General features: G+C 35.1%; 1 protein-coding gene across 3 annotated transcripts in view; it reads left to right on the top strand.

The window, feature by feature from the left end:
• Positions 1-27577, top strand: part of LOC129792028 (ras association domain-containing protein 10) — a 55073-nt gene that overhangs the window by 4546 nt on the left and 22950 nt on the right. For all 3 annotated transcript variants that reach the window (XM_055830742.1, XM_055830750.1, XM_055830745.1), the window contains exon 2: positions 15416-15590. In XM_055830742.1, coding sequence (XP_055686717.1) covers positions 15496-15590 — 95 coding nt within the window. In that variant the 5' untranslated portion in view covers positions 15416-15495. The remainder of the gene's footprint in view (positions 1-15415; positions 15591-27577) is intronic.

Here is a 27577-nt window from a genome sequence, read left to right on the forward strand (position 1 = left end):
TGTGAAATAACTTTTATCAAGTTGGTTATACTCAATTACACAAATGAAAAGTTTGCCTTTTAGATAAGTTTTCTTCGGTAATCATCTGTTACAGAGACAACAGTGGAGTAGATGGCAAACAGAGGCAAGTTACTCCGTATGCAATTCTACGCCATACAACCTTCTCAGCAATTCCATTAATTTAGAACTTTTAGACAAAACTTAATGTTACTAATGAGTCTTCATTCTCGCTCTCCTTTTGCATTTTGTTTAAATTCATGACGCAAATCTCAGAGTAATATTTTATTCTGGAGAAATTTAATTAAAAATATGAATTCATAAGTCCTTGGCAGCATGATTACTTCCTAGAAGTTAATGTCCATCGTCTTAAATTAAATTTTTGAATAAAAAATGCAAGTGATTTAAAAACTTAAAAAAAAATCTACGTAATTCATAAAAAATGTGTGCAGCATAATTTTCTTCAGAGAAAAAAAACTTTTCCTTTGATGATGAAAGAATTCGAAAAGTTTGAGTAGGTATAAGAAATTCTATGCAGTCAAAGAAGAATCTCATGGATGAGAAGAAGTTCACGATTGATTTAGTCATGGGAAGAAGGATTAATAAGAAGAAGATATTGGGAAGAAGAATTGAGGAATCCGGCATGACGGATGCGCGAGGGGGAGCCGATCGATTGTGATCACCAAGATAGTTCACGATATTTGGCGTCGTGCCGAAGAGCAAAGGGAGACGAATGGCCGACAAGATAATTAGGGGGATTGAGGAGTGTGTGAAAATTGTAGACGCCACGAGGATGATGCCGGATCGTGTGAGGGCCGTCTGTGAGTACAATCTTCTCCCGCACACCTTTCCGGCAACCGCGTCTTTCCCGCGCATACACCACACACGAATTGCGTCACAAACGGTGATACCTACAAGTACCCTATGCCTCTTCACACTCCACATAATTTTTGAAATTCCTCACCAAGTCGAGCCCCTCCTGTGGGAACCGTGCCCATCCCTTTTTCAACATGCTGTAGTGAAAAAGGAAATTCCATCGTCGCATACTAAAAAGACTGTGTGCGGGGTCAGCGGAGCGCACTCAATTTAATTACAATTCAATACAGAATGAGAGAAGTAAAACATACGGCGATGGTTGAGCGTGTTGATGAGTCGTTGCCTTTTATATTGAATGAACATTTTTCTTTTTTTATTGGTTAATCAAATTAAAACGATGTTTGGGGAATCATGCTGCAATACATACTCACCTGCTTCCTCCAGGTAATCTCGCAACTGTTCGTAAATTTACCTTCCTGCTCTTCCTGTGTAAATGTTTCACATGCAGGGAATCTTTAAATTCCCGTGTGGAGTGATAATGTATTTTATCGCTAATTTCTTTTTTTAGTAGCTTTATTCGTTTGTAGAGAGCTAGGGGTGTAATGAATAGGGAGTGAGGGTTTGTAGATTGTACTCAAAATGTTGCCTTTTTATATCGACGTCGTTATTGGGAGATTAATACACTTCCATCTCTAAAAATGCCCTCACGTTGCTATGTATCCCAAGAGCCCACTACTACTTTTTCGTAGTTTTTTTTATGAAAAAATCATCAAATTTCGGCTACAAAAGAAGCCTTTTCACCTTCTTTGAAGCTCACGTATTTCATTACAAGCTATTGAATGAATTGAACGATAAAAAGGCGGAAAACTATAGGCAATTGCTGGCTAATCTAAGCGTGAAGTTACTTTGTTTTGATAATTCTGCTGAGTGGCTCTTAGGGGTTTTTTTTATGGTTTTCACCCTTCCAATTAAATCCGATTATTTGCGGGTCATTTCGCTGAGACAAATGACTTTGGTGGTGTTAGAGGGTAGGGAAACCCTTGGCTGTAGAAACAATATGAAGGCGAACATTCATGATAAGAAGCTCCACCACTGTGTAGAGCTGATTCAAACACATTTTGCCCATTACATGGCACCACCAGGCTCCACCGCAACTCCAGAATTGGGATGAAGATTAAATCGGTGGCAGTACTATGCTGGCACTGAAATGAGCTTTTGGATACCATTAAAATGAGTGTGTTTGTGAGCTATTATTTATTGGGCTTTGTTTGCTTTCACGGCGAGATGAGATGCCCCATGTGAAAATGCCATACCGCACTTCATCTCATCAGAGCGCAAGAGTGGCCACGAAACGAGCTGGCGGAGCATCAAAATGTATTATATGATTTCCATTCTATGGGTGTATATGGGCTAAAATCTCGCTCCAATCGTGTGTTACATCATCTGGGATGGCCGTAACTGTTTCTGTGCCTCAGCATTGTTCTAATATTTTGCCAAAGAATCATCCAAGATGAAGATGTTGCTCTCTGGCACACTCAAGTGACATTCTGACGCGTCGCACTATCGCACCACTTTAGATCTCGGAATTTTTTTTGGGACTTTTCGAACAATATGATAATTATATATGTACATGCTTGCTATGTACATACATAGCAAACCGGCAAGAGTTGAGTTGTAAATGTTATGACAATCTTGGCATAAAAATAAGTCCAATTGAGCCTATTCTCTGCTATATATACAGAGGAGTTTGCCCTGAAGAAAAGTTTTCTGTTTTTCATGCGATAGCGAGGACACATAAGCGAGAATGGAATAAAAATACAACCAATTGATGGCAAGTTGTGCGACTTAATTGCGACTCGGGCATGAAGAGAAAAGTTTTAACAAGGCAATTTTCCAAGGATTCACCAAAGTTAATTGACAACGACAAACTTGACATCTCTGCGCACAAACTTTACCCCCCATGAGTAGAATCAAGCGAACTCAGGCAACTGCTGGCAATTAGCACGATTATCAGCTTGTGGTTCTGGAAAATGCGCGCTCACTCTCACAGGCAAAAAAAAAACAGAAAAAAAGAAATTATATTCCTTCCCAACACGATAAATGGTAAAATATCGAATTACCAAGTCGTGCGTAAATTCATTCCCCTTCAAATTGCCATGCTCCACCAACCGAAAATTCTCAATGCAGAATCTCAATGGAAATCTCGGAACATTTTTTTTATCTAATGGCTGCAGGGTTCACTTCATTACATGTCTCTTTTTTTCTCTACGTGGGTATGTGTGATAGAGACGGAAGCTCAAGTTCTCAAAAGCCCCCCGGAGGACAACATGATGAAAAAAAAAGTCGCAACAGGTGGAGATTTTACAGCGAAGAAACTCGGAGGAAGTTCGGAAGCGATTTCAATATCAATTAGTCCAATGTTGAAGAAATTTCTTTGCCAATATGTCAGACGTTGCTGTAAAGCAATACTGATGTGCTCACCTTAATAAATATTTACCCATATTCTGGAGAGATTCTCAAAAAGAAGACGTTGGAAATTTAATTTATTTAGAGACATTTTGCATTTTACTAAAAGGTATACGTCAAAGTTTCTTGAGTATATCAATGGAAATTCTCAAAGTTTCTTTAACGGAAAAATTTATTTTATCATTTTATTAATGACTTTTAACTTAAAAGTTTCAATATTTTTAATTAACTTTAGTTTCTGAGTGAAATAAGTTTTGACTTTGATAAACTTTTTTTGGAAACTAAATCGTTTATTAAATCAATTATTGAATAGACAAAGGGATGAGGTAAGAATTTAAAAATCTAGTATTATTAACACTCGGAGGACGGGGCAATTTTCACTTACGCGGAGGATGAAATTGGACAGAATGACCAACGGTTTTTTTTCAAATATTTCAAAGAAATATGGAAGATTGCATTTGCAAAATAACTATGCGTGCATATTTTATTCAATTCATGGGGGGATTTATTGCGCTTCGCGCAAATTTTGGATAAAAAAATATTATAATGGAAGATTGAAATCGATAGACAATCTGAAATATTGGTTTTTATGGGTGCGCTGAAACCACTTATCAATCTCAAAAGAAAACAATTTATGGAGGCTACCTGAAGGGTTTTTTTTAGATTAATCCTTGTATTTGCTTATTTTAAGTATTGAATTTTCCGGAGTTTTTATGTAAAAAAAAAAAGTAAACAACACTTTGACATTTGTGCAAAAGAGTTTTTTTCGAAAAAAAAAACCGTTGGTCACGGTGACCATTTTCATCCTCCGCGTATATTTTCGACTTTGACCTTAATTATCTTTTAAAAAACAAAATATTTTCCGGATTTTCTTTAGCCTAACTTAAAGTAATTCAAATTCCCTACACATAGACGTGGTACTTATCACGATAGGTTCAATACATTTTAATCTATGACGATTTAAAAACTCGAAATGGACACGGTGTCCACATAAATCCTCTAAGTGTTAAAGGAGTTTAGTCACTGTTGCGTGACGTCATTTATTGCATTTTTAAGCAAATCTTTCCTAAACTTTTCTCAACTGATCTCAGAAGAAAATTGAAAGTCTCTTTGATGATTTCTTATAATATAAACGTGGTCGAATAGTTTTGTCAAAAGAAAAATTTTTTCAAACAACAGTGACTAAACCTTGGACTAAACTCCTTTATGCAAAGAAGAAAAAAATATATCCGTTGAAAAGGTTTGAAAGTAACTTAGGAAAAAAAATTCCTCCTATGCTAATGCCTAAAAAAACCTCCTCAAAAAAGGCCAATTAAAAAAATCTCACTAAAGTGCCAAAACAGATATGAAACGATTTCCAAATATTTACTCTCGGACCTCTCTCCTCATCTTTTGCACTCATTTGTGTGTTTTTTTCGGTAAAAGTTTCACCATGTGATGGAAATGTTTGATCAAAATGGACTACGAAGGGGCGAAAGAAGGAGGATGTCTCGGTGGAAAGGGGTTGGCAAATGCCTCCGGTCAATGTTTACCCAAAGTGGCGAGCACTTTCTGAAGCGTGGATTTGACTACTGGCCGACCACATACAACCGGCCAATGTAGAAATATTTTCAGAATCAATATTATTTTAACACGAATATTGTACAAGTTCCAGGTCATTGGAATTTGAAGAGAGTGTTTTATTGCAGTAGAGATAAATTTGCAGATGATGCTTTGGTTGGATGTTGAAACACTTGCTGCATTTTAATAATGAAACTTAAAAATCAAGAAGTTTGTTTTATATATAGCCTCAGCTTCCAAATTCGATCAAATTGAGCAAAATTTAAGAAATTCTTTCATTTAAAAGCTCTGCATTGTGGCTTTTTTAACTATTAATTTTCCCTCAAATACAGAGAGCTTAAAATCTATCAAATATCATGTCGTTATATGTACGTAGCAACACTTTATTATATATAAGCACTAACAAGTTTGCATGCCCATTTAACTCACAAGCTTATCGAAATTAAATGAAATTCCATAGCTTTCCAATATATTGATTCAATACAATTCCCTATTTATTAATATTAGAAATAGCTTTGCAAATTGCATCAAGTGTCGAATATTATGTACTCATGTGTACGCAATCTATTTACCGAAAATATGGTTAATTATGTATACCCCAACCTCCCACATATACACAAATTGTAGCGCCAAAATTCAAATTATAGCCCCATAGTGTACTCGAGGGCACATAAAATGCCTGAATAAATACAAAGCTTGTTAGATTTGGGGTTTAATTGCTTTTCCATGATTATACCTACATATATAGCCTATTGGTTGCAATGTGGGAATTCACATTTATCACAGTCCTGTGGGATTTTCGATAAAAAAATTAATTTATCAACAACCAAAAAATCCTTTGATATATTTTACACAAACCTATTTATTTAAAAAAAAATCCATTTTGTTAATTTTCCCGCATTATTGTTAATTATTTTTCAATTTAAAATTAGACCGTTATTGTGGTATGAGGAAATTCATTAATGAATGCCATGGAAATACGTTATAATGAAGCTCTGGAGTATTAAACATAAACATATTTATTATAGATATAAAATAGGTAAACTGCTTCGTAAATTTTAAGACTTTAATACCTACATATGTACCATATATATATTTAATTTACCGATTTTACGTATAAACAATAATACCCCTATTTACACAAGTTACCTAATTAAACATAATGTTGCGAAAAGCTGCTATGTATATACTTGAAAGTTCTATATATAATACGATGGTGCTAAAATGAATTTTCGTTTTATAAATTCTGAAACATTTTGTTACCACATAATCGGATTGTAAAAAGGGACAAATTGACAAAAAAATTAAATAAATACTTTTTCCATCCTAATAATTAAATAAAAAAACTGCAAAATTTTGAATGAAAATGTGAAGCACTACGAATAATTCCTCAATTTAATTGATTACAAATTTATGACAGACAACAAAACATTTAAAAAATTTAATCAAATCTTTAAAAAAAAAAGTTAGATATTGGGTCGTATTCAACGACCAAGAAATCCTTGAAATTTTATTGAAATTTCAAGGATTTCTTAGGTCAGTGATGAATAAAAAAAATTCAAAATTATAATTGTAGGTAATGTTATTCGCAAAAACAAACTTTAATAAAAATAAAATATTCTCTTTCCATTAAATAATTCTTGTAAAATTAGTCAAAAAAAAAACAAATATTGGGCCTAATTCATCGACCAAGAAACCCTTGAAATCTTTGAATTTTGTACTGAAATTTCAAGCGAATTTCAAGGGTTTCTTGGTCGCTGAATAAGGCCCATTATCTAATTAATATTAGGTCAATTTGAATTGACTGAATTGAATGAAAAAGTTAACTCAAAAATAAATCAAATAAATCTCAATGTTTCTAAAATTATTAGACCATCCCTTATGTAAAGAGCTGTTAATAAATTTATTAGTTTGTTTTCCATATTTGCAACAATACCAAGTATTATATTTCGTAAATTACCGCTTGGCATAATTCGATCAATTTTGTGGATATATCGAATTTTGAATTAAAATTCATTGGTCAATTTTCTGGTTTGCAATTTTCATGTTTAGCTCATTTTACGTCGAAAATAAATCCATAAATTTATTTACAATGAATTAAATGTATGTAGGATAGACAAAGGGTTTGGAGTTAATAAGCTAATCTCGTAACTAGGCATTGTGGGCAACGTACCCATCCTAAAAAAATTATTTGCATTTAATTTCAAAGAAGTTTAGAGTAAACATTTCATTATTTTTAGAGACAGATAAATAGAATTTAAAAATCAATTAAAATTCTTTCGGAACTTTCAAATTGAAGCTTTTGTTGGAGAACGTTTTGAATGATTTAAATGAAAAGTTGAGCACTTAAAATTCCACGAGATTAGTCGTGAAATGGGATTACAAGCAAGATTACCAGGCAAATGAGGAATTTACTTTATAAATTATACCACCCAGGAAATGGATAGACTGATGCTCTCTGTTGGATTAACATCTCAATTGCAGAGTCATATTTTTTTTTTACTTCAAATAAACTCATCGACACAGATCATCTCACGAGGAAATGCAGTGAAATTGGATGAGAAAAAAGGAGAATAATTCAGTCAAGTGTGACTTGGTGTTGGAAACTTATGGGTGCACGGAAAGAAAAAAGTTGAGGCGGCGCAAAAATTCAGTACTTGTTACAATAGCAAGTTATAATGTTATTGTACCCGCCACTGTCCATTTGCACTAGCCGGAGACTCCAGCTGTGCCAACTAGAAATTCCTGTAGAATCAAATGAGATTTTCTGCTCTTCTCACACATTTGTCACTGTGGCTTTTCGTCGACTGCGCAACCTTGTCTCGTATTTGCTTTATAAATCTTGTGCAGATGCGTAACATGCTACTTCAGTCGACGGCTTTGCCGACTTGTGAAAAGACGAGATATATAATTTTAAAGATATAGATGTCTCTTTTTCTCCAATTATGGCATACAAAAATCAAAACGAATGAGACAAAATGTGTGTGCATATACGCCATTTCCTTCTGACTCATTGGCGACATAGCCAGTTTGTAGTTGAGTTAGAAGCAAACTCCAGCTCTGCCAACAATGTAACAATTCTGACGCCAAACTGTTGGCATAGCAAGAGTTTCCAGCTAGTATTAGTAGTTATTTTTCTCCGTGGAATGAGGGAATTTTTATGGAATTTCAAAGTTAATCAATTTTCTCACTCATTTTCTCTCTTTTTGATATTTGGTCGTCTTTTTTTGGATTCTTTTCACCGACGATCTATGCTGTATGAGGGGGGGGGAATCGATTTGGGATTCTCTTGTGAATCATCGGTATTCAGTGATGTGGAAAGAAATTAAATTGATACGCCGGAGAAGTCAAGAACAATGGAAAGGTAATAGCGGCCCAGCCACACCAGATGGTTCATTTCCCTTCGACGACGTACCAAATTGATATAAAATTCACCTGTTCCGTATGAATTCCACACACATACACGCTGATGTTGAGGTGGCGGCTGGGAATGTTGACCAAATGCTTTTATACATTCTCCTCTGGGCAATAGTTTACTTGCCAGTCACGCTGCGAGTCAGCTGGATGAGGGAAATTAAACGGAAATCGAGCCCTTGGGGAGATAAATCCGCCTCCTTAATGGTGCAAGGCTCGTGCCCTTTCGTTTTGTTGATGGATCCTTCGATATGGGCATAATTACCCCACATCCCTGCAAATGTTCCCGTGCACATCCTTACTCCTGAGGAATCTCTCATGTATGTTTATGTCAAAGAATATAGTCACATGCATTATCTTCCTCCAGCTGGGGCAATCACTGTGGCATCTGGAGCAAGAGATCTCTGGTTTGCGATGGGAAAGATCCGTCATGTGAACACTTTAAGAGTGCAAAGAGATTACTTCTTCCGTCCCAAGATCAGCGTCATGCAACATTTAAGTACACCTCGCAAGGTGATAGCAATCCACATGCATGTGACTTGTCCGGCGGGCACAAAGGTGCAAAAGATTGACCGATTATCCGATTACACAACTCCCAGACGATTTAATTAAACAAACCGTTTTTGCACTCAAATTCATAATACAACATGTCGAATGAGAAAGAGATGGTGAAAAGGGTGAGAAGTTGTGATTAACAACTATTATGCTCAAAGCAATTTACTTTAATCACATGGAGTTGAAAAGAGATAAATGTGTGTAGAATCACTTCTCTAACAAACTAGGACAATTTCACACTCGCTTTCTTCTCTTTTATATTGATTCATTCAAACTAATAAACATCATTTTACAAATCGGTGCAAATTAATCTTTCGTATGTTTTACAAATTCTGACTGAGCTTTTATGGTAGAGAGAGTGAAAGCTTTTCTTTCGTTATAGGTATTTCTTCTTTTCCTTCCTTTGCTTGTGCAAATTGATGGATATGAATGAATAGATTCACTTGGATTCAATTTGAAACCTCTAAATAACTCTTTACTCTGTTTAAATTAACCCTGCACGAGGATCAAACTCGTAAGCAATTGAGCTTTCAGGGCTTTTCTTTAAAACACAGATTTTTTATTTGATTTTTAAATCGTAGATTTGATATAAGTTCAATTAGTACAGAATATATAGCCAATTTATTTCCTTTTATTTTCATGAAACTTGACAGCAATTAAAAGCACAAAGAGTTCAATAAAAGTCTTATTAAATAAACTCAAAAAATATTTATCTCATAATCTCCACACAACAAACATTTGCAAAGTAAGGAAAAAGAAAATCATAAAATATGAAATAATAACAAGAAACATTTTACGCCAACGTTGTGTGACAATTTCGTGAAATAATTTAATTTTCTGCTTTGCCAACTTTTCCTTATTGTCTCATAATGTGGTTGAATTTATGGGGAGAAAAATGATAAACACGTGGCTTTTTTCCATACATAATTTACTTTTATTTCCCTCCCCAAAAATGGATATGAAAAAATCACATATAGTGCGCATAAAGTTCTTTTAAATAATATCTTTGCGGCGTAGGGCCAAAGTCTCATCCTTTGCAGCTCACATATAAATTTTGAGAGATAGGATTTTTTTTTGCCAGGCAGGTGCCAGACTGCTGATTCCTGTAGTTGGCTTTTTTCCATTTTCCTCCTTCACACGAGGTTTTCACCCACCGCCACACTGGGGGTAAAAGGGAGAAAAAGCATATTTTTTTCCTTACAACGGATGTTCCCACATAGGGGAGTTTGCTAACCTCTACTGCTCTATCAAAAAGGGTTACACTTGCTTGACTCCTCCACGTAATGTAACATTATTAATAATGATGATTACGAGTACTGGTGGTTCCTGTGAAATTTATTAGATGCACCATGCTCATAAAAGTCACTCTTGTGAAACGACAATCTTTGCCACAGAATTTTCCAACCCCTCTCCGGGGGAGCCGAGAGAGGGAGGAGGAGAAAAGAAGTAGCTGTGTGCGCTATGGCACAGAGAATGCTTAAACAATGTTAATGACTCGGTGGTACTTAATATCATGATAATTGCACGGATGATGTATAAGCCCAGAAGGGAATATCATTGCATTTCCGCTTCACACACTTCTTGTCATCTCGTCCGTGGCCTCTTTTCCACCACCACCAGCTGTTCTACCACTATACATTTTCGCATGAGCAATCTTCATAATCCAAACAGCAAAGTGCACACAATATAATGCCATGGAACCGTAAGACAATAAGCGTATTAATATGCCTGTCGCACAGGACCACAAATCCTCCATGGTAGACCTCATTTGCTGATTATATGCCAAATGCGAATACAAAATCCTTTGAAGCTTTTCCGCAAAAGCTCTCACATTATTATTAAAAAAAAAATCAAATTGAATTTGTGAAATCAGAATTGATCTGAATCTTATTTTCTTCGCTCTTAGTTACCAGTGGCGTAGTCAGGGAGAGAATTTAGGTGTTTATAATCACCCTAAAAGTTCCGAAAGTTCTGGTTTTTCTTTTGAAATTAAAAATAACTATTTCTAGGATGAAAATTACATTAAAAAATGTTTAAAAAAAGGATATTCTCAAACTGTGTGAAAGATGTTGATTGGAAAGGAGAAAGCAAAGGTTAAACAAAATGTCAAACGTTAGAAAAACAACGTTACACGTTAGGAAAATTTCTAAAACGTCAAATTTTTTAAAGGAAACGTCAAAAGTTTGGAAGAAAAATAGGAAAATTGGAAACGTAAAAACGTTAGAAAAACATAGTTAAACGTTAAGAAAATTGTTAAATGTTTGGAAAATTGTTAAATGTTAGGAAACAACCGTCAAATTTTTTTTTAAAGGAAACGTCAAAGGTTAGAAAGAAAAATAGTAAAATTGAAAACGTCAAACGTTAGAAAATACGTTGAAAACAAAAAAAACATCAAACATTAGAAAGGAAACATAAAATATTGGGAAAAAAACATCAAATGTGAAAATTACATTAAAAAAATGTTTAAAAAAAGGATATTCTCAAACTGTATGAAAGATGTTGATTGGAAAGAAGAAAGCAAAGGTCAAACAAAATGTCAAACGTTTGAAAAACAACGTTACACGTTAGGAAAATTTCTAAAACGTCAAATTTTTTAAAGGAAACGTCAAAAGTTTGGAAGAAAAATAGGAAAATTGGAAACGTAAAAACGTTAGAAAAAAAAAACATAGTTAAACATTAAGAAAATTGTTAAATGTTTGGAAAATTGTTAAATGTTAGGAAACAAACGTCAAATTTTTTTTAAAGGAAACGTCAAAGGTTAGAAAGAAAAACAGTAAAATTGAAAACGTCAAACGTTAGAAAAGACGTTGAAAACAAAAAACATCAAACATTAGAAAGGAAACATAAAATATTGGGAAAAAAACATCAAATGTGAAAATTGCCTAGAAAACTTGTCAAATCTGATTATTTGAATGTAAAAGCCGTTAATATGGTTTAATAATCTCAATATTATTATAAACAAAATAAATGTTACCTAAATCTATTTTTTTTATCAAATTCTTAGATAGAATTTCCAGCTACGCCCGTACCGTAACTCTATAAGCTTGAAAATAATTTCACAAAGGATCCAATGAAAGTTCTACAATTTAATCGGCTGCTTTAAAGCCGATACATCGATTCTAAAAGTATGTCAACTATGAATATTGTGACACCACCAATCAAACTGTGGTGCACTTTATGTCATGGTGTTTGGTTAGTTGTATGCATTTAAAACATGGCAAATGGTGTGCAGGTTTTGGCTTCGATACATGGAGTATCTGATTAGTTGAGCACTCTCGAGGTGGGCGACGCCAGGAGGGGTCTATAAAATATGATCAGATTATCATTTATATCAGATTCAGCAATCGGTATGACAGTGTTGCGGTACATAACTTCATCACGGTGCCACGACAAACTCCACCGCGCTGCTTGCCATCAAAATGCAAAAGCCGCAGGGTTGATTCATACATCGCACATATATATGTATTGAACTTTGCCACAGTTTTCACTATGAGAGATTATAATAAATTTTCGCCACTGTTTATGGTAGCAATCAAAACTAATTTATTCATTTTGTAAGCATACGACCATCCATTCATCAAAAAGTCCCTTTAATTGTCACTATGGGACGCTTTTTAATGTTTTATTCTCATCTAAAAGCTGCGCGCAAAGGTATTTTGCAATTGCAAAACGAACCTCAGAGCAGTGAAAGTTTCATTTTAATTATTTCCACTGAAATTCTCTTTTTATGTGTATATATAGTTGTATATACTCCTCCCATCTTGCACTATTCTTTCTCATCGTAAATAATAAACATAAAGCTGTGAGGTCTTTATGGAAGTTATCAATCTCTTTATGAAATATAATGAAATTACAAATGTTCGTGACTTTAATTCTCCTTCCCGCGCCTTCATAATGCTGTGCAGTGCACCTTCATGACTCTGATGAAATTGAAAGGCACACCGTTCAAGGGGGGAACTTTAGTTTTCACATATATAGACGATCTCTCTTTCAGAATTTTCACTGTATTTTGCAGCAAACGAATCAATTGCACACGATTCTTTCCAATGCTAATACACCCGGGAAAATGGGAATCTCCATATCAGAGTGTTGTGTGAATTCAATGCAAAACATCTTATTCTAGAGAATTAACTTTCATATAGAGTCATGTAGAAAAAAAAACAAATAAGAATTACCACAACCTTCCCATACGGTGCACAAAACTAATTTAACAATATCATCGTCAGAAGCGGTTTGGTGAAAAATTAATTTCCGTGCGATTATGAATTTTATCCACCTCATAGGCAACAATGTCTTTTCTTCAACACCAAAAACTTCCCTGGAGTGAGAAAAGATTTATACAATTGTAATTCAAAACTTCCTCCACCCTGTATAAGATGGCCAAAGCTCCGCCGCTGCTATGTTAGGAGGAAATGATTCATGAGTGGAGATGGTGGAATGATTATGCTGTCAACCCATAAGCACCCACATTCACAACAATGAAACTGCCACTATTGTTTGATAATTCGCCACACACTCACATCTCATTCATAGACGGAAACTTTGAATATGACCTCGTTCCTCTTATTCTTCAGCTCAGTTTCACATATATAGATTTATTTTCTTGTACACACTACCCGTACTACACGGCAGGTACAATCAAATTCACTTTTAATTGCTCTCGTGTTTATTGTTCTTTTTTTCGCCATGGCTCTCTGCTGCAATATCGTGAGTCTTTCCGTGCTCTTGCAACTCCCCCATCTCAATTATTAGCCATTATAAATTTAGGTTCCTCACAGCATTTTCTTCTGCAGAGATTTTCGATGTGCATCGCTTTGAATTTTAAGTATTTTCATCCATTATGCACCTAAGAGTATACGAATTGCAAGAATGTATAATAAACCTCCTCCGCACATTCTATTAAAAGTTAAATAAATTAAATTTTAATACCTTTCAGGAAAGTAATTTGAAAATTATTAGACATTTGCATTTGAAATCACTTAAAGTGCAAACACCATAAAAGCATTCTATCAAGGTTAAAGAATGCAAATCAAGATACAATGTTTGTTTAAATAAGAGAGACATGGAGCTTCAAATATCGAAGAAGAGTTAAGAAAAAAAGCTAAAAATAAATATAATTTTTAGAAAATTTAACTTAAAAGTCAGGAAAAGAATTTTATGGTTCTAAATAAATATTTGTCTGACTTTTAGGACCAGAAGTAAAAATCAAGTTTCGAAATACAAATAAAAAAACAAAACTAATTTTTAAATCTTGAATTTTCATTCTTGTTTGCCTAAAAATATTTTTGGAGTCCTAAGATAAATTCAGAAATCAAGTTAATTAAATAAGAATTGTTAAAAATAATTTTTCAGATTTTAAGTTTTCTTCAAATCATTTGGAAGATATGTAATTTATTAGGATTTCTCTAAATGAATTTAAAAATACGGAATTTCGATCGGATAGTTAGTTAATTATTCTTTATTTAAAAACTGACGTTCCGGACTATAAAACTCCTTCTTCAGGGCGTCAAAAGATTTGCAAAAAGTTTTTTTTTTAAAAATTCCGTTTAAAGGTTTTAAATTCCATCAAGTAAAAAAGAATACAAAAAATGTACAAATTAAGTGAAAATTTGTTAAATTCATGCTGTTGCATTCGGTCAAGCGAGTTACAAATTGTCCTAATGGCACATCCATCAAAAAGAAAAATTTATTTATTACCCAAAAAGAAAATCGTGTGGACACAATCATCCTCCACATGACACCTCAACAAATTAAATTTGTGCTTTTTTCTGCTCCATGGGCAATTGGTGTTCAGTATGGTGTGTGGGGATCAATACCCAAAATGTGGGTACAAAAGAGACGATGGTTTGACAATAAAATTTTATGAAGAGGAACCATTCATGTGAGATTGAAAAGTGTCATAATTGCCGATGATTTTATAGATTCCGTGATTTTCTTCTGCTTCAATGGCACATTCGTGACGGAGCTTTTAGAGCTCACATCTCACCCACTGAATGGTGATGAAGAAAAAAAATGATTTAAGAATAGAAAAACATGTCATGAGGTAATTTTTAGTTAATGAGTTAAATCTAAATCCATCTGGCTGCGAGAGGAAGGAAGCAAATATGGTTGGAGGGTACCAATAAGAAAAGAGTGCTATATGGTTTGAAAGAATTAGAAGCATGAGCCGTGGTGAGTGACAATGCGTGACCAAATTACCGCATTTTCTCGAGGTAAATAACCTCCATCTTCCTTCCCATATATCCACACAACATTACACCGCAGACAATCTCTCTCACTCTGCTGTGTATGGTGTGTGGATCCCACTTATGGGGTTTTCAGGAGAATTGAGCTGTGAAACCGCACTGAAGTGGCCTTAAGTTGGTTTTTCAGGATGGAGTTGAGTACAATGAAAGAAAGATGGAGAAAAAAAAACTCAACAGAGTCACACTCTTTTGATGTGCTCTCCTCTCTGGCAGCCAAGTGAAAAAATTTATGCGAAATATAAATCACATGTAGTCCCTCCATTAATAATGTTGCACATTAAAACTTATATGTAGATTATTGCACGTTTTGTTGTTCCTTCTTTTATATTAGTGTTTTGTGTGTCTCTGGTTTGTCTTCGCAGATGATGTATATCTGACACGTTTTCATCATTGAGCACATTACAAGCACCAAAGGGGAGACCCATATCCAGACCCCGCAACAATGGAGATGCATTCCACGGTCGGCAGGTCATCATCATCGAGAGTTCCCGTGGATGACTCACTCGCCGTAGCAACTGCTTCTCGGGCACTTTGCATGTGAGTTATGCTTTCCCATTATACTATGTACATTTAACTTTGCTCCACAATCGTGTGAGCTTTCACCGCGTGAGCTTTTCTTGCGTGCGCTTAAGCACAAAACATCTCTACGAGGAAGAGTGTGGGTAAATATAATTAGTGTAGTGTCTAGACACCAAGAGACAATGCAGTAAGTGCAACCTATCAGGGAAGATCCATCTTGACATAATTGAAAGTAGCGAATGGGGGTTATTAATAAAATTTTCCCTTTCTTCTCCGACGAGTCAACACTTATTTTGCAAGAAAATCCCATTAATTTCTGTCACACACCAATAAGAGGCAAAATTGTACGTTGTGTGAGTGCCCACAAGAGACTTGGATGAATAAATATGCTGCACACAATTCCCTCGCAAATCGCGCAAAAGGTGTACCAATGAGGAATAATTCCAATGGTCCCAATGAGAATTATATTTCTGTGACGCCGGTGAACATTTTTTATTTGTCACACTTGGGTGGAGTTCATCATGGAGTGTCTCAAGAGAAATTCCCAATGATTTGTGCCACCCAATATCTCGCGCATATACGAAAGAATAATAATCCGCACCAAATAATGCGTGGGTGTTTAATGCTTCCCCCCGAAAAAAAATAAGTGGTTTCAAGTGGCATGAAGTGGTTTTGAAAGATTGTCTGCCACATAGAGACTATCACGCGAGACTCTCCCGCATTTATGTTTTCGAAGCTCACGGCTCTTCTCCGCGTGCTAAATGATATGTGTTTGTGTGGAAGAAGGTGGTGACCACCGTTAGCACGTCTTCTATGAGGGAGCGACCTATTGAGTATGTTGTATCCTTCAAAAGAGAAAATAAATACAAAAAAAAAACTACAAAAGGCAGCCAAGAAGGATATTTGGGTGACCAGACATTCTAAAGGTCAGGTTTTTCTTTGAAGATCAAAATGAATCATTTTAAAGCTGAAAATTTTATGAAAAAAAATTAAAAGTTTGAATCGTTCACATTGGAAACAAGAAACTTTTCAAAAAGTTGTCATACGTTAGAAAAGAAACGTCAAACCTGTCAAACATTAGAATTACAAAGAAATTTCACACCAAATGTAAGAAAAGGTTCGTCAAGAGAAAAGAAACGTCAAACGTTAGAACTGCACAGAAAATGTCAAATTGAACGATAGAAGAACGTCAAACGTTGAAAAACATAAAAATTGTGAAAATCTGCTCATTAGAATTTAAGAGCATTTGTTATTGTTCATTTTTAGGGTCCTTTAATTAAAATGAAATGATTTGAAACCATAACCCCCATAGAACAGATCGCTAGCTACGATCCTGTTTCAAAGCTGCATCAATTTAATGTTTTGCAATTGAAGTTACACGCTTAAGAACATAGGTAATATTTCGCGATTTATTGTACATAAATGATTGAGTAATTATGATTATACTTTCTTTTTCTTGATAGAATTTAGAACTTTTTAAAAAAAAATTATCAAAGAAAAATTGATTGTTAAATAAAAGGAAAATATTAGGGAATTTTATGGATGATAAAAAGAGAAAAATAATATTCTTTAAAATTTGATATATAACCGAATTAATGAGCGAATTGTGGTATTGCAAATCGTATTACTCCCTCCCCTCCGTCTACCTCACTCTTCAAAATAAATCCCGCCATTCATCAAGATCAATTGAGTTCATTTAATTAAGTGAATTAAAATTATTTTAATTCAAAATTTTGTTATGAGTTTTATCTCTTGTTTCATCTCTTTTCAAGCATTTTCATGATTATCATTGAAAGTCTAGTGCCATTGTGTAGTTACCGATGTATAGTTTAATTGGAAAATATTAAAATGGGAAAATCCGGGTTGATCAGTTTGAATTAAAAAAAAATCTGAAATCCACTCGCTCTGAGCAAAATTCTAAATAATACTTAATGAAAAAAAACTTTCTGTCGTATTTCGAACAACTTTATGATAGAAAATGGAGTTTTGGAGAATTTTTTTCAACGTTCTAAATTTGACCAGCTCTAACCCCAGGTTCTCCATGCATTGGTGAAATTGAATAATTTTCTTAATGGAGTGTTTGCACTGTGACCCCTGGTGCAGTTTCAACGTGTGCGCATTCGTATGTGGTCTCATAACCATAATTAGCACAACTACGCTCTCTGATCCTAATTTACGATATTTCATCGACAAATTTTCCTATTTTCCACGAATGGGCTGACTGGGCTCTCACCTAAAATTTCCTCCCATTAATTGTGGTTTTCTGACACAAAAGCTCACTTTTGACATATTTCAATTTTGCCCACATCAAATTAATTGAGCACACGAAGAAATTTTCATTTAAGTGTCGCCCAATTTTTGGTGATACGCCACATTTGTTGCTTATAGAGCAATAAATTGAATATTTATGGCGATGTTCACACTTTTTAGTGTTCCAGAAAGAATTGAATTGAGAGAAGGCAAAAAAAGTTGTACAAGTAACAACTATAAAACTTGCTTTTTGGCAAATGTTTCTGCAGTATTTTTTTTAAGTGTTTGTAACTCATAAAATTCAATGGAACAATTTTCTCATAAATTATGTTTTGTCATCTTTTCAAATACCCTATCGATAAATTTAAAAAATTATCATTTAAACCAACTGGCGGAAATGAGTGCAAATAAACTTTTTTTCCGCATTAATTTACACGACAAAAATGCAGAATTTATAACTTTTGCCACTGCAGCATGGAATGCTCTTTCCGCCAAAAAAAACAAACACTGCACACAAGATGTCTCGTGCTGAATACTATAGTGGCCAAATGGATGCTGATCTGTGAGCATACAATGCCTCATTAAATCAATATTTACACACACGCTAGAAGAATAAAAGAGGAAAAAATAATTCCTTCCTCAGGTGCACCTTTTCCATCATCTGCACGATCGCAAAAACCCATTGGCATTCTGGTCACATTCGCCAGCAAATTCGTGGAAAAAAGGCATTCGGAGCCGTATTCAGTCGTCATTAGAAATTTGTGTCAAGGGTGGCGGTTTTTCTTGCCGTCAGTTCCTCATATGAGAGATTTTCACACTCTTGCGTTTTCTGTGTTATATATGTACTTTCATAATTGCATTTTAAAGCTCTCTCAGCAATTTCTGGACTCTCTGACCATTTGGTTTTTGTGGGTCATTTAAGCTAAGCAACGTTTTAGAGTGGAACTGATTGCGTTACTCTTTTCTTTCATCTCAAAAATGCATTTAAAAAGATGCTTTAATGAACATGTAAATTGAGAGGTTTTTGTGTAATTTTGCTGGTATTTCTTTTTAACCCTTTAAGGACCATTTGAGCATTTTTGTTCCTTAATTGTTTCGTCTTTTTCAGGTTATTTTTTATAGTTAATTTTTATTTAATCAATCGCAATTAAAACAGAGTTGTGTCTTAATAGAATTTGAATATTTTACGACCAAAAGAAGGACATCCTTACGAACTCGCATGATTAGGATTGAGCTCCATGATTTATTCATTTGTTAAGAAATTATTTTAAATGGTTTTTCACTTGAAATAGTTTAAAGAAAAATGTAATTCTTCAAATAATAAGCATAACATCCTTTTAATTAAAGAAAGTTGATCAAAAACCTTCATTTTAATGCACATTGCACATTTAACATCAGTATTCTGGATACACAAACCACACATAAAACACAAATACAGCTAATAAGGTAATTGATCAAAAAATATTCAAGAAAAACTCAACAGAGATATACTGGAAAAACTTTAAAAGGATTTCCTTTAATATTAACACACACACAAAAAACCACCATCATTCGTTTTCTCATTGTGAAACTAATTATCGAGCATGCAGAACTCAGAGATAAGCTGAATGAACTTCCAGAAAAGAAGAATAAAAAACTTGGAATGAAATTAGATTTTCCACTTTCTTTTTCTCTTCACACATTTTTATTCGTTGCACTATTAGTTGGTATACCACAATCGTGGCATACCAAGTATTGTAATCGTCGGAAAAACCGACCATCTCAGATCGGGCTCAAACTTGGTATGAGCACGTTTTAGACATCCCACATTACGAAAGTGGTGGTGGAAAAATTTTGTTCCGGCCGGCCGGCCTGCCGGCCGGCCGGCCTCTGCGCCAAACTTTACCTTATAACTCGAGAACAGTAACAGATAGAGACTTCCGGTTTGAAGTTTTCTATAGAAATGTGGGTGTAAATTTTCATTTTTTCGCATTTTCAAAATCCAAGATGGCCGCCGTCCGCCATTTTGAACTACCGTTTACCACTTCCCTTATAGCTAGAGATCTGAAATTTTAGTATGTTGTAGAGCTCAGTGAGACGTTTTCATCAATAATTCATACTTGAAAATCGGTCAAGCGGTTTAGCAAATATGGCGGCCTAATGCAAAAAGTGTTTTTTCAATATATTTCAAGAACGGCTTGACCGATTTTGACCATCTTGGTATCAAATGAAAGGTATTGAAAAGCCCTACAACTGTTTAGAACATTTCAATTTTCAAAAACATCCGCAAGAGGCGCTAAAATCAAAAACAAAAATTGCCTAACTTTAAGGGGCAATATCTCCGAACATCTGTTATAGATTTCCTTTAAATTTTGATATGTTGTAGCCTGACTCAATATCTTTCATCAGTCCGAAAATGAAGAAATTCTATGTCGCCGTTTAGAAGATATATCCATTTGAAAAATTCTTGAATTTGAAAAGTTCTAAGAGCCATATCTCTTGAACCGCTTGTCCGATTTGACTCAACTTAGTATCAAATTAAAGGTTTTGCAATTATCTACGTCTTTCTAGAACATCAGAAACCTCTAGAACCATTCCTTGATGACAAAAAGTGCAAAAAGTTGTTTTGGTAAAACAAAAATTCGCCATTTTGTGTTCTGGAGGTGACCTTGAAATGTATCAAAATATATGTCAGATTATAGCTTATTTCAATACCTTTCCAGAACTAGTCAAGAAATTTCTGTAGGTCTAATAGAACTTAAGATATAAGCATTTTAATCTGTCAAATTGCTAAATTTTACAAAAAATCGACTTTGCCTACTAATATTACTCACAAATTAAATTACAACGCATAGACTGACCCATCCGCGTTGTGGTATACCAACTCTAATAACTGGACGCGTTATGATTGACTTGTTAGTTGGGTTTTTTTCACTCAATTCATGAAATTTAACGTCTATTTTTAGGCTGCATTATATCTTTTTTTTGCCTTCAATTTCTTTCTGCGTAATTTGTGGTGGAAAAAAAAGTCCGTGGGGAAAAATAGCGTATAGAATTTCTGAGCTCTGGCTATGAAAAAAAAAACACGAAGAAACGACAGACGAGAAGAATGGAGTGCTTTCGAGCATAAAAATCCGTTAGACAAAATTTTTCATGGAATTTTGGAGAGAGACTGTGTTGGGCAAAAGAAGCGAAAACATGAGATTTTTGCTCACTCATTGAACTTTCTTTCTTGCCGCAATTGATGAGAGATTAAATATGTGTGGCTGAAAGTAAAAATCACAGCGATTGCAGAGATCACGATTTGAAAGGAAGTTGCCGCGATGTGGGGGGAAGTTGGTGAATGGACAAACACCGGATGCACCCAATTTACGGAAAGGGTTGAGAATTGCATGCAATCATGCTGGCTATATAGCTGCTATGTATGTATCGTGGTGATCGTGAAACCTGAGTCATCATATTGTCGATAGAGTTGAGGCTTTTTTGCATGGACACTCAAGTTCCTCAGGTGTGTGGGAATCAACGCAGACTCGTCATGTGGTGTGAATTGTGTGCCATGGCAAGGACATTGAGTGAACATTGCCAATATCTGTGCTAATCCAATTTTCACAGAGAATCCATGTGAAAATTGTGATGACTTGTTCATGATGTGATGGATAGTGAGGAAGAATGAATGAAAAAAAGGTACAAAGGAAGAATGCAGGTGAGAATCTCTATGACCAACGCAATAATCCACTTTGCCATCGCTGTCTATCAGGGTACATCCAGCAAGTAAAATAAGTGCGAGTTTGCTGGAAGAAATTGTGGACATTTCTGTGTGATTCTTAAGAAACTTACAGATGCCAAAGCTTCACAGTAGGTACTTCTCTTGCTACCTGTGTTCTAAAGTGGATGAGCTACAAGCAGAGATGGGGCAAAAAAAAAGAAAGAAAACCAAGTTCATGATACGCGTAGCAGAAGCAAGCTGAATACATTGTCCATATAATATCAATTGAGTCGGTCAATTTGCATTTGCCAGCTGCGCACGTTGAGTGAGAGAAAAGTAAAAAACCAGTAAGACGAGCCATCAAGTATGACTTTTATTTTATTGTCCATCGTACGACAATCTGACTTCTTTTCCAAAAGCGCGGCTGCATCCACTGCAGAAGATGATACCATTTTGCCCATGGGTGAGATGCTGCAGCGACGCATACATTCTTTGCCATCACCCGGCCTCTGTGGTTGGTCAACATGCAGCCTCCTGACCGCGTGGATGGTCAATGTGGTATGAAAGATGCCACGCCACTCTCACTCTGTTTACCAAATTGAAGAGTCACAGCCGCCCAGGTTGATAAATTGCTCACAAGTATGATTAATTATGTCCCATGGGTGGATTCCACAACAACAAACCCGAAATATCACTCTCTCTCTGCTTACGTGACACGTTCTGCCTCCAGGTCACGATGAAAATGATTTTAATTATTCAATTCTTACGCGTTAAGCTCACCACTTTCGATTAATCCACCGTAGGGAGGAGTTATGTGTGCTACTGTTACCCCCTGAGAAAACTAGGACAAATACCGTGGACCGTGAAAGATGAATATGTGGGCAAAAATAGTTTTCATATATTGCAATTTTTTTGGAAATTTTACTTTATAATTTTGAGCGCATAAAAGCTTTTATTTTCACAAAAAACTAATAAGTTTGATTAAAGGAACAGTTTAAGAAAATCTTGAAATTTAAAATGAAAAATCCAAATTATACATTTACAAGAATATATTAGAATTATGGAAAACAATTCTAATCTAAAATTAAACCAATAGCCCGAAGTTCTCTTATTTTAAGCAATTAAATTCATAATTTTAATTTAACATAAATTAGCTAAAGTTTGATCATTTAAATTCAGTGTTTTATTGTCAAAACAAGCTGAAATGGAGGTGCTTGGTATTCACCAGGCGTCTCCACATTAATTTGCATTTAATAAATAGAATTTTCTTTGAAATAAACAAATTTTCATTTCTTTTAATCGTGTATCTCAAGTATTTTCTTCACAAAACATTCCTTCTTATTACATTAGAGAATTACTCAAATACTAATGATTTCTCTTTGATCTTAATATCAACAGCTCAGATTTAGACAGATTTAGGACCAATTCTGGCCTCTAAATGCTTGGTTCTCTAATCTAGAAGATAACTAATTATAAAAAAAAAAATTGTATAAAGAAAATCAAATTAAAGTCAGAAATCAGGAAAAAGTCGAATTTGAACTAAATCGTCGCCTTATGAGAAACATTCACAAACTTTTCCAATCATTTAAAGCGTAACAAAGCAGCTATCAGCGAAAAATCTCCGCGTGATGTTATTTTCATCTCACAGTATGTACAAATTTCTCAGTTTGAAGTACTATGTATGTATGTAATAATCAATCAGTGGGTAGTTATATAATTTTCCACACAAATCAAATGAAGACCGAGGCGCCGAGTGTTCCATCAACTTCATCATATATGTACGCCTCGCCTTTTGACGGCGTTGAATTTAAATTAAACTATCAATGGGGGAATGAGAAATAAAATGAGGTTTTTTACGAGACTCCCTAATCGGTCTTTTGGAATAATTATGTCTAATTAAAGTGCGGAACATCCCCGGGTGTTTTTGGCATGCGGCATTATACACCGAAAAAGCTCGCATGAGATCGCGGGGGGATTTAATTCTCAATTAAGTGATGCCCAAATAACTGTTGTAGCACCAGTCAGTGTCTCCCAATCCCCATACCGTTTCCAAACCATGACGCAATAGTATTCTGGACCAGTCGCTAATGATATTGATCCCACGGTGAATGGCCCAGTAACATTACAAATTATAAATCATCTGCATAAATGCCACGAAAATTGAAATAAATGGTGGATTTTGTGAAAAATGCGTGTGCCACGTGATTGTGATTTATGAAATGGGTTGACTTTGTAAAAGAAGTTAACTCGCATTGTGGGGTGAAAGTTACATGTGAGTATGCCCTCCCTTGTACACACTCGCTATGGGAAAAAAATACCATCATCTCCTAATCTTTGGACAAAGAACTCTCTGTGGGGGTAATGTGAAGAGGGGACAGAAAGTGCCGATTCATCGTGTATTTGCGTGAAAAACTAAATTTCTTGAGACTCATGGGTATGATAAAGAAAATTATGCTGCGAAAGAGGAAAAAACGCAACTCTTCTGCACGCATTTAGAACGATTTGATGATTATGGTTTGTTTGGGGTAGATTTTCAACGGTAAAAGAAGTGATTAACCAATTTGCCACGTCAAATTTGCCTTCTCCTTGTACATTCATTGTACCATCAGATGCCGCGCATCTTTAAATTATCATTATGTATATGTTATGTTGGTACCTTTGCATGCGGGAGATGCTTAAAAAGGCGAACAATACAGAACCGTTGTTTCTTCTGTGAGGAGTTGGAAAATATAAAATTTTATTGCACATTATTACCAAATCATTATCCGCTCTAGTCTGTACTCAAATGCGAACTTATTTGCATTCTTATAACCCCTCATTTTTCCACATAATACAAACGCCGCGGATACGAAGGTAAATTTTGCAGCCGCCAAAAGAGTATCACGGACAACACCGCCCAGGAGGGAAATTTTGCATAAATTTCGCTATTCTCAATCTCATTTCGGTGTGGGGCTTGATTGGTAATATTGGTCATCATCATTATACACACAGCTGAAAGCTGAAGATTCTCGGGTGGTAAACAACCCGACTGTTCCGCCTCACACACCACGATTCACCTTCTCCTCTAACTCCTCTATTCATGAAGTCACTTCGCGAGAACATTGTATACACATTCTCTTCTTCCTGATACCCAGAACCGGTAGAACAGTAACACAATTATAAAGTACAATGCAGAGGGAGTTCTGCTGTTTGCTCGCACTTGTTTCGGGGGCTTTATAGGTCCTTCATCAGGCCACTGAAACTTGTAAAAATGTATTTTGAGAATATTAAAAAAAAGAAACTTTACTTTTTATACATTTTCTGCTTTTTCTAATCCTTTTGAAATGACTTTTATGTCAGAAATTTTATTTTGAATCAATTTAGATGAAAAATGCCAAGAGAAGCAAAGGAGATTTTTGACAAGGGTTCAAATAACTGACAATCTGTAACTTACACTCAGAAAAATCCATGTTCCAAAAAATTAACACCAAAAATTGTAAATTCTTGTCAATGATGAATAATGTTGAAAAATAAATTTCTCCCCTTAGTACCACTGAGGAAGGCGTGGTGAAACGCCGAAAGCTTTGGGAAAGGATTCTTTTCTTTTAAACCCGCATCCCCTATTGACGCCCCCGGAAGGAGAAAATTACTCCTAAAGAAATTTCTGCAATATTTCCGTCAAAAATTCATTAATTAAGACTTTTATGTCTTCAAAACCGATGCATATCTGTTTAAGAAAAACCTATAATTTTTTTTGGACTTATTATAGAAGGAATTCTTGATTTTTCAGAAAAGAGCTTTTCGTCTAGAAATTTTCATATTAGAGAAAATTTGGTAACAGATATATTGCTGGTCAATACGTTTATGACTCTATTGCCACGAAACGGTTAATTCAAAAAGATGTCTTTTTTTGAAAAATTCTGTAGAAAATGATCTGATCTATATAGAAAAAAGCTCGTAGAAGAAATTGGGTTAAGTAAGCTAAACAAGAAGTATTTAAACAAACGAGTTTGGCGAGAACTTTTCTTAGAAATGACAACTTTGCTAAACAGAATAATTTTGAGTTTTTGCTAAATCCTTACTTGGCTTAATTAGCCCTAATCTCTCCTATTTTTTATTCAAAGAAATATCTCAAAGTTTAATGTAGCATAAAAAGCTCTAAATAATAGAATTCAATAAAACGGAAATCTTTCAGTCATGAAAGAGTTAACTAATCCACCCACTCATTACATACAAAAATCCTCTCAAAATAACCGACTCAACTGATCTCAAGTGACCTTTTCCTTCTTCTAAACACCATCGAGCTTAACATGTAAAATGACAGCCGACGCGTGCACGCCTTAGGCTTGTTTATCGAAAAAAGAACCTTCTTAATACAATCTCACAAGAATTGCTACGTCTGGCAGAGTTGGAGCCAGTTATGGGTCTCTCCAGGGGAAATGTATAATTTTACCGACACTCATGCGAATGTACGCGGAATCAATTTATGCAACACCCTGCAATCCCTTTTCCTCTTTCATTTTGACGCATTCTCACTTTTTTTTCTTCCTTCTTAAAATCATCTGCTTGCTTTTTTGTTGAGATCTTGGAATTTTTTGGCGGGAAAAATGTTCGCTAACTTCTCATACTTAAATTTTCTTCAAAAAAAAAATAGAAGAAATAATTGCTCACTTGTGGGAAAATATTTTTACGCAATTTACCTATGTTGCAAAGATAATTCAAATTGATTAGTAAACAATTTGAGAGGGATTTAGATGTTAGTTTTTTTGGTAATAATGCATTTGTGATCTTTGAAAGAGAAATTAGAGGGGGAAAAAAGCTTTGGTTGTGCAAGCAATTAAATCAGCGGGTTGCTAATTCTGCAATTTGTGTGTCCAAAGTGGTGTGTGAGGAAAAAATACGAAGATAAAAACATTCAAGAGGCTAGTTTCGTGTGTTTTGCACCGTATTAAGAAGAAACCTTTATGGATGAGCGACGATTGGAATAGAAGCAATTTAAGAGCAGAAAAAAATTACAAGAATAGTCACTTCAAGGCATTTTAGCCATCATTTTAATACCATCCGTTCTTGTATACAACTGTTATTGACTTCTCTGGAAACTTCTCAAATCAACAACATTGATTCTCCTCGAGCTTTACCGGAGGAAATTGCTGGCATTTTTGCCGAGCAAAACCACTAAAGGTCGTTTTTTTGTTCAGACTCAATCATCTGACTCGGCACAATTTGGTGAAGAAGCCAACAAAGAAAAAAAAATGCAGACAATAAACTTTGCCAAATTGTCTTATTGCCTAATAAAATCATCACGAGATATAGTTGAAGTAAATGGGCAGAGGAGAAAATGCCGAAGAGCCAACATGGTGGTGAGAGAGTGCGAGATATAGAACGAGATCAAAAGGTGATGGACGAGCCCATAACTTTCAATTTCATGTGCGCGCTTTCTGAGTTACCTGGCGCTGAGTGATAAACGACCTGTCGGGATTTGGAGTAATATTTCCATGGGAGATGATTGGGTATGCTGGTGGTCTGATGTGTGGGAAAAAAGATCAGCGTGTGGCACGCGGGCTTGTCGCTTCTGTATCACCCAAGTCTTTCGTTCAGCACGCAAATTCGTGAAGTTTTTCCCATCGCGCAAAGTACATCATCTCCTGTCTTTGCTTCCATCCCATCATCCTCGCTTGAGCATGAATTCAAAAAGAAAAAAAAACAGTAAACGATCTATGCGCTATGAGTAGCATAAACAAATCATAAGAATATATCAAGTAACTTTATTAGTTACACTCTTTGGGCATGGAACGTTGAAGAGCCCAAAGACTCTTGAGCAAGGAGTTTTTACAATAAGAAGAAGAAGACAATCTCAAAGAAAGGTAAAGTGAGGGGTGAGGAAAGAAAGAAAAAAAGTATGAAAAGCCTCTAAATAAGCACTCAAGTGAGCAGTTGTGCTTGGGCAATGTTTGTATTTAAAATAGCCTCTGTGTTCCCTCTATAAATTCCACCTGAAACGCTAATCACCACAAATGAACAAGTGGAAGGAACAATTAAAAGCCCGCACATTTCTCGCTTATTTTACACACAAAATATATAAACCTCAATC

The sequence above is a fragment of the Lutzomyia longipalpis genome, chromosome 1, assembly GCF_024334085.1.
Source record: "Lutzomyia longipalpis isolate SR_M1_2022 chromosome 1, ASM2433408v1".
Taxonomy (NCBI): domain Eukaryota; kingdom Metazoa; phylum Arthropoda; class Insecta; order Diptera; family Psychodidae; genus Lutzomyia; species Lutzomyia longipalpis.